This window comes from Euprymna scolopes, chromosome 16, assembly GCF_053919585.1.
Source record: "Euprymna scolopes isolate OS-2025 chromosome 16, ASM5391958v1, whole genome shotgun sequence".
NCBI classification, from domain to species: domain Eukaryota; kingdom Metazoa; phylum Mollusca; class Cephalopoda; order Sepiida; family Sepiolidae; genus Euprymna; species Euprymna scolopes.
The window spans coordinates 21,789,526-21,803,765 of NC_136497.1; the positions used below are offsets into that span (position 1 = coordinate 21,789,526).

The following is a 14,240-nucleotide window of genomic DNA, read 5'->3' on the forward strand; positions in this document are numbered from 1 at the left end:
TTCAAAAGTGGAAATGAATATTCAGGTTTGCTAGTTCTTATAAGAGGCTTTTGTTAGAAATTATTCAGCAAAGTTTACTGGTGCTACCAGATCAGGCTGTCTATTGGCTTCCTGAGACGAAATGCACCTACATTGATTTGTTTTTGTTTTCTATTCTCTTTTGTAAAACCTAATTATGTTCTACGAAAAACAAAAACAAAAACAACAACCCTCCTTCCCTCCTCCCCTCCTTTCTTTTTCCTTCCCTACTTCCCGGTTGACTCTGTCAGTGGGGCATTAGAATATGCCGACTGCCCCCCTGCAGAGGGTATAAGTCCCTCAATGGGGCCACCTGTTGACCGTGGGTGGCATCCCGTAAGGCTTACGAACGGAATCCTGGTGGTTGAGTAGATCATGTCCAGGATATTTTAAGGACATGAGATGCAACACACCTCTTTGGCCCTTACTTAAGCTAAGACGGGCGGTTGGATAGGCCCGATCCAATCAATCGGTTGGTCACGCCTAGCCCTAAATCAGACAGACATAACAAGAAAATATGCTTGCACTTCCCACACTATACAATAAACTGATTTAGTAAGCGGTGGCTGGAGGGCCAATCAACTTGCTGAATAATGGACTAAACACGACTGAAAAACTGAAATTCTTACTGAAAACGAGGCCTTCAGAAAGAAATTGAAGAACCACAGGTGCTTGAATCCACCAGCAAGAAGAGTATACTTTTCCTGTATCCCTGTTGGGTTGGGGCGAATGGGTATCCCCCCCCAACACTTCCCATATAAGACTCCGAGGTGGGTGGGGAGCATGAAAAATGAAACAAACCAAATATATTAATGGAATCCAGAAAGCCTCAAAAAAGAAACCACACCGAAGTATCTGATGCCAGTAGTTCTGACACTGAAACAGAGCTTCATCAAAAAAACCAGAATGTTCCTCGCTTCATAGTTATAGAAGCAACTGAAGGGGAACCAATAACCAAAATATCCCCATTCAAAATTGAAAAGATTCTATCTAGCATCAAACCTAAAATGGTTAAAAAAACAAAATAATGGTACATTACTTCTCGAAGTAGAAAACCAAAAATATGCTGTTGAAATTTCCAAATGGAAACGTTTTAACAATCAAAATGTTAAAATTTACCCTCACAAATCTCTGAACATTAGCAAAGGCGTAATCAGGAGTACTGAATTATCACTGTGCCCCTTGGAAGAAATTCAGACTAACCTACAAAAACAAAACGTCACTGACGTTAAGAGTCCAAATTAATAAACTTGGCGAAATAAAAACAAATACTTACATTTTAACATTCAATACTCACCAAATTCCTAACAAAATTAAAATAGGGTATGAAATGGTAAACGTTGAACACTACATACCAAACCCACTCAGGTGTTACAATTGCCAGAGATACGGACATCATCGAGACTGGTGTACCCGCCCTCCAATATGTATAAGGTGCGGAGATAATGAACCTCATACAGATTGTAAAAAAGAGCCAAAATGCATCAATTGTCAAAAAGGCCATAGCGCCAATTCAAAAGAATGCGACAAATGGAAGAGTGAAAAAGAAATCAACAAAATAAAATATACAAAAAATATTACCTTCCAAGAAGCTTGCAAACTATCAGAAAATGCAAAATATTCTGAAATAACAAAAAAAAACATACAGCAAACTACCGAACCAAATAAACAAACAAAAATAAATTCACTCAACATTAAATCCGAGGACATTATTAAATTACTTAATGAAATTGAAGGAACTTATGGAAGAATTTAAAAAAATTATAAAACAATTCAACAATGAAAAAAAAGTTCCTATAACTGAACAAACCTCTCAAGCTAAAACTAAATCAAATAAACCCATAAAACCCCAAAATACAACACCCATAGAAACATCTCCACTTACAGAGGGGAAAAAACAGACACCAAAATATGCCCATGAAGAGAAAAGAAATAAACCTCCCCTCAAAAAAGAAACTAAAACAAAACTAGACAGATCACGCTCAAGTTCCAGACCAAGAATCCCTACACAAAACAGATTTGAAGAAATGGACATAGAAGACCAAAGATCTGATACCAATGACTAACAAAAAACAAAAAATAATCCAGTGGAACTGTCGCGGTTTAAAAACAAACATGAATGAACTGCTTCTGCTACTAGCGCAGGAGCGCCCTGCAGTGGTGTGTCTTCAAGAAACTTTTCTGAAACCAGGAGACAAAATTAATATTAAGCAATATGAAATTTTTAATTTCACTCATAACTTTGAGGGCAGGGCCTCCGGGGGGAGTAACAATTCTAATCAGAAACGATATATCCCATAGCAAAATAAACATAACAACCAATATCCAAGCAATTGCTATTAATGCCACACTACATAAACCAATGACAGTATGTTCACTATATATACCTCCAAACGATGACATAGATAAAAACGAGATTAAAAAATTGATTGATCAATTACCCAAACCTTTCACCCTATTAGGAGATTTCAATAGTCATAACATACTATGGGGATGTAAAGACACCAATAAAAAGGGCAAAACGTTGGAAGAATTTATCAATGAAAACGATATATGCTTCCTCAACGATGGAACACCTACACACATCAACCCAACTGGTGGAAACCATTCAGCCATTGACCTTAGCTTGTGTGATCCATCACTATATATGGACTTAACCTGGAAAGTATATGATGACACTTGCTGCAGTGACCATTTTTCATTAGTGATAGAAATTCCAGAATTCAACAGCGAAAAACTTCCCAGATGGAAGCTAAATAAGGCCAACTGGCAATTATACAAAGAAAAATGTCGACATAAGTTGAATGATTCAGAGACAAACAACACTGTAGAATTTTTTACAGAAACACTAGTAGAAATTGCAAATGAATGCATCCCTAAAACTTCAGCATCTAATCGGTACAACAGACCCTGGTTTGACAATAAATGTCGGGAATCCATCAAATTGCGAAAAATTGCACTGAAGAAATTTCAGAAACAACCCACAACTTCAAATTTGATAGAATACAAATTAAATAGAGCTAAAGCTCGTAGGGTAATAAAAGCAGCTAAAAAAGAGAGTTGGGAAAAGTATGTCAATAAACTAAATTCCTCTACAGAACCGAGAGTAGTATGGGAGATGATTAGAAAAATTTCAGGTAAACATCAATCAACACCAATTAAACACCTGCTTAAAAACAACACCAGAGTAACCGATGAAAAGAATATAGCAGACCTACTAGCCGAAACTTTTTCTCAAAACTCATCTAACCAAAACCATAACTTTAAATTTATAACAATTAAACAAAATATCGAACAATACAAACTAAACTTTAAATCAAAAAACCTAGAAGATTATAATAAACTACTTACATTAACTGAATTAGAAGATTCTATTAAAAGATCCCACAACACAGCCGTAGGACCTGATGAAATCCATTACGAATTCCTGCGACAACTCCCTTTGGAATCATTGAAGTTGCTACTAAAAATTTACAACAAATTATGGACAGAAGGTGAATTTCCTGACTCGTGGAGGCAAACCACAATAATAGCAATACCAAAACCAGGAAAAGACCATTCGAATCCACAAAACTACAGACCAATCTCACTGACTAGCTGCTTGTGCAAAATAATGGAGAGAATGATAAATGATAGATTGGTTTGGTACCTAGAAACCAACAACCTTATCTCCAACCTACAATGTGGATTCCGTAATAAGAGAAGCACAACAGATCACTTGGTTAGATTGGAAACAGCCATAAGGGAAGCCTTTATTAGAAATGAGCACCTATCAGCAGTATTTTTTGATCTGGAGAAGGCCTACGACACTACGTGGAAATATGGAATTATGAGAGACTTGCACGAATTTGAACTAAAAGGCAGACTCCCACAATTTATAAAAGGATTTTTATCTGACCGAAAGTTTAGAGTCCGCATTGGAACTACTTACTCAGCTGACTGGCTGACTGGGATAGCTTCCGTACATTCATATCTGATTTACCTCTGCACTCCATGTTTAAAAAGGAAGTGTCCTCTATAGTATCAGATCTGACCGAATGGTTAATTGTAGGCATAGACCAATTCATACCATCAAAAAAATTCCAACAAAAACCTAACAGCCAGCCATGGTTCTCCCCAGAATGTGCTGCTGCTATCGCGCACAGAAATCACTTTTTCCATAACTACCAACGTAATAGATGCACTGAGACTAAAGCTGCTTTCAGGACTGCCAGCAACCACTGTAAAAGAGTAATAAAAAATGCAAGAGAGCTATATGCCCAGTCTGTTAAATCCAAGGTAGCTGATCAACGGCTTGGTTCCCACCAGTTTTGGCAAATAACAAATAGGATCCTGAACAGAAGTGTGCGTTCTATCCCAACCATTATCAATGGACCAGAGGTTATCTCGTCAGCGTCAGACAAGGCCAAACTATTTGCAAAGAACTTTGCAGCTAATTCTACCCTATGCGACGAAGGCCATCAACTCCCCATATTTCCTCCTATAACACAGAACAAGCTAGGTAATATACAAATATCCGTGCATGAGGTCGCCAAGCTAATAAAAAACCTAGATTCCAGTAAAGCAACTGGCCCTGATGGCATCCCAATTATAGTGTTAAAAAAGCTTCAACCAGAACTTGCTCCCATACTTACGAAACTATTTAAGCGCTGCCTTAAGGAGAAGTGCTTTCCGACCCCCTGGAAGACCTCATCAGTTTGCCCTGTATTTAAGAATTCAGGTGATAAGTCATCTCCCTCTCAATACAGACCAATAAGTCTTCTCTGTGTTATGAGTAAGTTACTGGAATCAATATTAAATAGAGAAATAGTCAACCACCTCAGCAGAAACAACCTTCTTAGTGACACACAATATGGTTTCCGCTCTGCAAGATCTACCGCAGATGTGCTGACGGTTATATCCCACAGGATTAGTGAATCTCTTGACAAAGGCTTCCTTTCTAGGGCAATTGCTCTTGACATATCTAAGGCCTTCGACAAAGTATGGCATAAGGGTCTACTTCACAAGATTTCCAGCTACGGTATAACTGGAAACGTTTTCTCAATCATTAAATCATTTCTCTCCGATAGGCTCATAAGAGTAGTGGTAGATGGACAAAAATCGGAGGCCTGCAATATAAATGCTGGAGTCCCTCAGGGGTCAATCCTGGGCCCAACTCTCTTCCTGATCTACATCAATGACCTCCCTAAACACATACTTAAATCATTCGTTGACATCTATGCTGATGACACGACCATCTACGGCAACACATCAAAGGCTGTAAATGACGAAGTTCTCTCGGATTCTCTCTCCTCTGATCTCGAGCGCGTGGTTCAGTGGGGGAAGATGTGGCTAGTTACCTTTAATGCATCTAAAACCAAACTCCTATCCTTACATCATCAACGCTCTGATCCCCAACTGGCATCAATTGTGATGGATGGCTCTCGTCTGGGTGAGGCCCCGTGTTTTGACAAGCTTCTGGGTTTGACCTTTACTCCTGATCTGAAATGGAACACGTACATCAAGTCTGTTGCCAAGGTCGCAGGAAAGATGGTGGGATCCTTCTACCGCTCCAGAAGATATCTCACTACTGATGCAATTCTCTATCTATATAAAAGCCAAGTACGGCCAAGGATGGAATACTGTTGCCATATCTGGGCAGGAGCTGCCAAAAACAGCCTATCATGCCTTGACAGAGTACAAAATAGACTTCGTGGTTTAGTGGGGGATGCCCTTTTCTCTACCCTGCAACCCCTCTCCCAAAGAAGAGAAGTTGCGAGCCTATCCTTGTTTTATCGTTATTTTCATGGCAGGTGCTCGTCTGAACTCCAATCCCTGGTCCCCCCTCGCCAAACTTTCACGAAAAACACCCGTCTAGCTGAATCCACTGTGAAAAATTTCCCCCACTCTATATCTGTGCCTAAATCAAAACGCGGATTTCATGAGCAAAGCTTCTTTCTTAGAACTGCACGCCTGTGGAACTCTGTTCCGTCTGCCTGCTTCCCTCCGGACTACAACTTGGATGTCTTCAAGTCTAATGTTAACAAATTCCTAATGAACCGCCCCCCCCCTAATTAAACACTTCATAAAATCTCCTCACTAACGTGATGTACTTGCAATAACCCTTATCCCTGAGTGGCTTCCGGGCCTTGATAAGTGGTGATCACTGTGTAAAAAAAAAAAAAAAAAAAAAAAAAAAAGACACCACAAATCAAGAGGAAGGAGTACCTCAAGGTAGCATTTTATCTGTGACACTGTTCAATATTAAAATGAACAGCATAGTGAAATGTTTGGACCCTGGTGTTGAGGGATCTTTATATGTAGATGACCTACTGGTGTTCTGCAGATCAAAGTATATATGCACCATCGAACGCAAACTCCAACACTGCTTAAATAAATTAGACAAATGGGCAATGGAAAATGGATATAAATTTTCCCAATCAAAAACCAAATGCGTTCATTTCTGCCACATGAGAAAACTTCATAATGATCCTACATTGAAGCTTGGAAGAACAATAATCCCCACCGTAGAAGAACACAAATTCCTGGGCCTTATATTTGACAAAAAACTGTCATTCATCCCCCACCTGAAGAATCTAAGAAATAGTTGCAACAAAAGACTGCAACTACTACGGGTAATAGCCCATACAGAATGGGGAGCCGATCAAGAAACACTAATGAAATTATATAGGACTTTGATAAGATCAAAACTCGACTATGGTAGTTTTATATACCAATCAGCCAGAAAGTCCTACCTAAAGATTTTAGATCCAATCTGCCATGGAGGACTGAGGTTAGCTCTCGGTGCTTTTAGAACATCCCCAGTTGAAAGCCTCCATGCAGAGGCCAACGAAATCCCTATAAATATAAGGAGTCAAAAACTGGGTGCACAATATTACACTAAATTAAAAGCACAACGAAATAATCCAGCATATGAAGCTACATTCAATCCGAGATATAAAGAGGCATTTGAAGCAAAAAGAAAGGCCATAAAGCCCTTTAGTCTTAGAATGAAAGCAATACTGCAGGAATCAGAAATGACTGTAGAAAATATCCAAGAACATATACTACCTAAAACCCCACCTTGGATTCTTAAAAAACCAAAAGTAATCTTAAACTTGAATGAACTCCCAAAAGCGAAATCCCACCCTAATATCTACCACGAAAAAGCCTATGATATTCTCCTAAAATATCCAGACCATCTACCTATTTTCACCGATGGCTCTAAAGACCATAAAAGAGTGGCATGTGCTGCAGTGTCGAATGAAAAAACTCTTAAAAAAGCTCTTCCAACAGAAAGCTCTATTTTTACTGCCAAAATATGTGCCATCGACCTCGCACTCAGCATTATAGAAAAAGATGAACATAGGAAATTCCTAATTTTTTCAGATTCACTTTCCGTTTTGACATCTCTGAACAACAAAAAACTTGAAAACCCACTAATCATCAAACTAACAAATAGAATTGATTCACTATCCGAACACAAAGAAATATTTATATGTTGGATCCCAAGTCACATTGGGATAAGAGGAAATGAAAGAGCCGACTTAGCGGCCAAATCAGCTCTAAACTTAAAACCAGATACAATAAACATACCATATACTGACTTCAAACCCAAAATTAATCAATTAATTCATGCAAAATGGCAACGACAATGGAATAACAACACAAATAACAAATTATACCAAATCAAACCCATACTGGAAAAATGGAGACAAACTCCCCCCAAATCCAGAAAAGAACAAGTCGTTATAACTAGAATACATATTGGCCATACAAAACTCACACACTCCTTCATTCTAAAACAAGAACAACAACCACAATGCCCATTCTGCCAGAAAACTTGCACCATTAAACATCTTTTTGTGGAATGTAGAGCTCTAGATAAAAATAGAAAACAATACCTCAAACACAACAGCATGAAGAAACTTTTCGAAAACAACTGTCTAGAGGAAATATTATCCTTTTTAAGAGTAACAAGGATCTTTACAAAAATATAAATCATTCTCTGAATCAACCCAACTAAACCTTATGAATGAATATATGAGGATATATAAAACTTAAAAAAAAAAAAAAAGATCGTTAGATATTAAAACAAACAAAACTATTGAACTATACAGAATTGATTGATACTCGACGTCATAAAGTTCTTTGAATACATAATTTTTTTTTTTTTTTTTTAATCCTGAGTTTGGCATCGAATAACCTGAAAAGGGTTGATATGCCGTTAAGCCAAAACAAAACAAACAAACAAACAAACAGCAAAGTTTAGAGAATCTTATTTTGTTAACTTAGTTTAAGGACTTTGTACTTTCTCCTGAAGGTACATATAGTTCAGAAGTAACAGTTTAACGACTTTTAAATTAAAAGAATTTGTTTGGAACCAGCACTTTTCTATTATAAAACTTAAGCAAACTGACCAAAAACAAGTGAAGCATGCATGGTCGCCCATGAGTGCACAGTGAACGAGGCATAAAAAAATGACTAAGTTCAGTAGCCCCACAAGTCCACAGGGATGTCAATTCCTGGTGAAAATGAACAAACGGTGCAGTTTTAGGCCTTAACATATGTAAATTTGAGTTGTGCACCACGCAAAAAAAAAAAGAAATGACTAAGTTCATCATTTGCCCCCAAAGTCCCCAAGGCCTTAACATATTTAGAGTTCAGCACCATGCAAAACTGCTAAATAGACATACACAGAAAATTTTGGACAAATATGGTAAAATAGTCCCCAAAATGGGCACACCCAAGAGTTATTGTGAAGTATAGACAAACACAATTATTTAGAAATCAGTTAATTACAACTTTCAGAAAGTTTTATAAAAATCCAAGGCATCAATTTTTTTTTTTTTTTTTAAATAAGTACAAGTGTCAATTTTAGCCATCTTAGGGGAACAACCGGAGTTTTCCTGGAAAATCCATTCTGTTACTTTTTTACTCGTATCATGTTTAATGTTTGTGCAAAATTTAAAAAAATTCCAAGATGTAGTTATTGAGAAAAGTGCAGACAGACGAACAGATAAGGGTGAATTTACAAGTTCACCCTTTTGTCGCCCCCGACCCTCCCAAAAAAAAGAAAACTTGAGTGTAGCATTAAAAAAAAATTGACATGTCTCAGAAATAATTTTCTGAAAATTTTAATTTGCTATTTTGTCTTTAAAATAAATCTATTAAATAAGTCTATGGACAAATTTTATTTTTAGTTGACCTATAACTAAATATTCTCATTTACTAGTCAAATAGAAAATTGGCAAACCCATGTGATTTTTGGAATATGACATCTTCATTCCTTGATGAGTATGTATATTATAAAAAATTATCTGCATTGTTTTAAATAAGTGTAATTTTAAATATGCACCGAATTTTATGACTTTATGTATAAACATCAGAATTTCTCCAGATGTTTTTTTTTTTTTTTACGGCCTTCATTGTATTCAAGTGTATATTGTTTTATACTTTTATTGTTTAAATAATTTGACTTTGCTAGTTTTATTTCAACAAAGGTTTTATTTCTAATCATACTTGAAAAAAATCACTTGCAACATAAAACCCTGGCAGTACAAAATCGACTTTGCAACCTAGTGAGATGATCTTACAACACGCTTCTCAAAGATTAACAGCATCTCTTCTGTATCTACTGTATCATTATTTCCATGCAACAGAATAGTAAGAACTAGGAAATGATTTTTATGTCTAATATGCATGTTTTTGAAATTTAATAAAATCAATTCCAATAGTTTTTACGCGTGCTACTAGCTCAGGCTGTTTGAAGATACTGGCTTTCTGACCTAAAATGCACCAAACATTGTTTTCCTTTCCCTTTGCAAAATTTTATCATGTATTGCAAAGTAAAAAAAAAAATCCTTTGTAAAATTTTATCATGCATTGCAAAGTAAAAAGAAAAAAAAAATTCCTTTGCAAAACAACCACACTCCATGAATTTGAAGATTATAATAAAGCATGGAAAATGTTCACACTATTACTGGATTCAACATTAAATAATCTGAAAAGGGTTCATATGCTGTAAAACAAAATGACCAAATCAATAGTTTTTAAATCCATGGATACATTTATCGGGGGGGGGGGGCTCTCCTCTTTGCTCTGCTAAAAAATAAAGCTCATTACACTCTTTATGACATTTTAAAACAGACATTTTTCCCACTTTACTTGACTAAAAATCAAATATAGCTAATGAGACTCTTGTGTATCTGTTCCAAATTTCGTAAAAATCTGTCCATTAGAGTTTTTTTACTTAATAGATGTATACACAAGTGTTTATCTTTGCTATGGATTTTGGATATAATTTTCATTTCTTAAATCTCTGGATTAAATTATCAATTTGAATTCGTGTTGATTCCTGCCTTTTTTTCTTAGGTCCTGCACCAGAAGGAGTGACCAATGCTATTTTTGAGATGTCTAAAACTATAAGTTCTTACAACATTTGTGAAGGCTTGAAAGTTGACTTGTCAAAGATCGGCTCCTCTACTTTTGATATTGACGGTCATAAAATGGTGGTCGATGTTGTCAATGCTGTTGAAGACTACGTTAGCTATATGAAAGAATTATTCGATTTTGCTACAATTAAGAAACTGCTTAATGGTGATGGATGTACAAAGGTGAATATTCTCTTGAATGCATTGCATGGTGGTAAGTACCTTTCATACTTTTGTTCTTAATATCTTAAAATACTGGTATCATGATAACGTACTATTGAAATGTGGAGAGGGATTATCAACGATTTCTATTGAATTACACTTTTTCAACAAAGACCATGCACTCTCCTTTTCTGAAAATCAAATTGAATCCAGCTAATGTGGGGAATATACATTATTTCTGGCTTGGCTGCCCAAGCGATCGGATGTACCCTGATCGACTGGCAATGTTTTTATGGGCTTCAGAAATTCTGATCACAGTTGTCTGGGACTTCATCTATAAAATTTCTGATTTACAATATTTTACTGCTTCTAATTTTAGACCAAAAAAAATCATAAAAATTTAGAATACTAACCTTACAATGTTTTATTGATTAGACAAAAAAATCATTAAAATTTAAAACAATACTCACCATGTTACATGGTGGGTGTTATTAAGATGATGTATATTCTGTGTTGTTGTTGTTCGTTTTAGGAAGAGTCTTAGTGAGAGATTAGAGTCTTAGGAGTGTTCATGCGGCACGTTGCCAAACTTGACATGACCCCGAGTTCAGTACCATATTTTTCAAATAACCTCTTTACAAAATGTTTACAATTTCAATTGACGATTAAATTCCTTATTTTAATTTTAATTTTTATAATCGAACAAATTTCATCACATTCCTTTCCAATAACTGATATGTAAGCCAAACAATTGCAATTCCATATTCTTTATTTCAATAACATTCTGTATTTTAACTTAGGAGTGTTCATGTGTCTTAAGATGTTCATGTTGTAAGAGATAGCATATTGGAGACATAAACAGGTATATATAAAGAGAGAGACAGTTCTGTATGAACAGGAGTATTTCTATAAATATTGATATATATATTTCCTACCTATTTTTGAGATGATGATTTTTACAAAGTTCTTATAACATAAATGGACAATACCTTTTCTGCTGAATAACAACACGGAGACGCAGATACACAAAGATGACGAGGTTCTTTATTTCATGATCGGTCCATGATTTCGCTTGAGGAATTCAAAGTTTCTTTACATGGCTTTTTCTTTTCTAACCTTTCGCTTCCAAGGTTTGATGTCAGCAGCCGTTTCTGACCTCTCTCTCTCGGCTCTTTCTCCTCGACTCTTCTCATCTTCTCTCCTCTTCTCTCAGACTGCATCTAAAAACTCTATCTATATTGAGAACTCGTTACGGCATTGCATAATTAAACATGTGCTCATAAAACACGTTGGATGACATGCGTCACGTTGCCAAACTTGACATGACCACGAGTTCAGTAACCTATTTTTCAAATAACCTCTTTACAAAATGTTTACAATTTCAATTGATGATTAAATTCCTTATTTTAATTTTCATTTTTATAACAGAACAAATTTCATCATTTCATTCCTTTCCAATAACTGATATGTAAGCTAAACAATTGCAATTCCACATTCTTTATTTCAATAACATTCTGTATTTATTTTAACTTATGATTGGAATTTTCAATTCCAAATCTAGCTTTGCAAATTCGAATCCTTGACTATCCTATTTCATATTTACATTTAACTAATTCCCTATTTTTTTTTTACTTACATGAAAAGGGGACAGCATTTATCATGTAACAACCATACAATGTTTTATTGATTAGACAAAAAAATCATAAAAATTTAGAACAATACTAACCTTACAATGTTTAGTTTCTAAAAATCAATTGTTTGGAATATTTGTAAAATAATGTTTCGATTGACAAATGTTTTGTTCACATTTTTGAAGACTTTGATAAAATCAATTTCAAACAAATGCTGAAATTGAATTGGAATTATTTTATGTGCTTACAAGATTTGTATTTAGAAAAATTAGTCATTTTTAAGACCAATCTCTATTTGCAATATCTTTTTTTGCTTTGAAAGTTTTAAATGAGCAGCCTGTAGTTGTTTAAGATCAATTAAAAGTTATTGCTTCAAAAGTTTTGGAATGTGTATTTTAAAGATAAGGATAATTCGAACTACCATTCTTATCTTGGTTGTTATATTCATGTTTGTAATCTCCGATCTTCAGGTGCATCTCTTTAGATATGGAAATCTTTTAAACTTTGGGAACCTATATGGATTTAGTTCAAAAAGACTTGAAGGTCAGAGGTTGCATACAAAGGAATCACCACTTATTAAGGTCCGGAGGCCACTTGAGGATAAGGGTTAATGAGTGTACAGTAGTCAATGGGGAAATGTGGTAATTGTTAGAGGAAATTAGGCAAATTGGATTACTTAAGGGGATTGCTCATCAAGAACTTGTTTACGTTGGACTTGAAGACAACCATATTGTAGTCAGTTGGAAAACGGAACAGTTTCACAGACATATAGTTCTAAGAAAGAAGCTTTCTTCCTGGAATCTACGTTTAGGTTTAGGAACAGATAAAGAGTGGGGTAATTACTGATAGAGGTTTCAGATAGACGAGTGCTTTTCATGACAGTCAGGCCAAGTGGAACAAGTAAAGAATTGCATCAGAAGTGAAATATCTACTGGGGCAATAGAATGATCCCATCATTTTTCCAGCAGCAGATTTGATGTAAATGTTCCATCTCAGATCAGGAGTAAAGGTCAGACCTAGAAGCTAGTCAAAACATAGAGCCTCCCCAAGACGAGAACCATTCATTTCAATTGATGCCAGAAGGGAATCAGAGCGTTGATGATGGAAAAATAGAAGCTTCATTTTAGATGCAACCGGCCACCTCTTTCTACATTGCACCACGTGATCAAGATCAGAGGAGAGAGAATCAGAGAGAACTTGGTCATTTACGGCCTTTGAAGTGTTGCCATAGATGGTAGTGTCGTCAGCATAAATGTTTACAAATGATCTTAGGATATGATTTGGGAGATCATTTATGTAGATCAATAAAGAGTTGGGCCCAGGATAGACCTCTAAGGGACTCCAGCATTAATACTGTGAGCTTGATTTCTGCCCATCAACCACTGCTCCTATGAACCTATCAGAGAGAAATGATTTAATAATTGAGAAGACATTTCCAGCTATACCGTAGCTGGAGATTTTGTGGAGTAGACCTTTGTCATACCCTATCCAAGGCCTTTGATATGTCAAGAGCGATTGCCCTAGAAAGGAAACCTCCGTTGAGATTTGCTGATCCTATGAGATATAACTGTGAGCACATCTGCTGTAGATCTAGCAGAACGGAAACCATATTGCAATTCACTGAGGAGGTTATTTTTGCTGAGGTGGTTGACTAATTCTCTACTTAACAGATTCCAGCAACTTGATGCACAGGAGACTGCTTGGTCTATATTGAGAGGGAGATGACCGATCACCTAAATTTTCAAATACGAGACATGCCGATGAGGTTTTCCAGGGTGTTGGGAAGCAATTCTTAAGACTACGCTTAGTTTTGTAAATATAGGAGCTTTTTGCTCACTATAATAGGAATGCCATCAGGTCCAGTTGCTTTATTGGAATCAAGGTTTTTGATTAGTTTGGCAACATCACACACAGATATTTGTATGTCGCATAGCATGTTTTCAGACACAGGAGGAAATACAGAGGGTGTTAACATGTATCATCTAATACTTGTTTAGTTTTATGACTAGCACACGAT

General features: G+C 36.0%; 1 protein-coding gene across 1 annotated transcript in view; it reads left to right on the plus strand.

Annotated features, from left to right (window-relative positions):
• The window catches only part of LOC145295877 (phosphoglucomutase-1-like), a 65,861-nt gene that overhangs the window by 29,305 nt on the left and 22,316 nt on the right, over nt 1–14,240 (plus strand). The window contains exon 3 of the mRNA XM_080141621.1: nt 10,372–10,644. Within this exon, the coding sequence (XP_079997747.1) occupies nt 10,372–10,644 (273 nt within the window). The remainder of the gene's footprint in view (nt 1–10,371; nt 10,645–14,240) is intronic.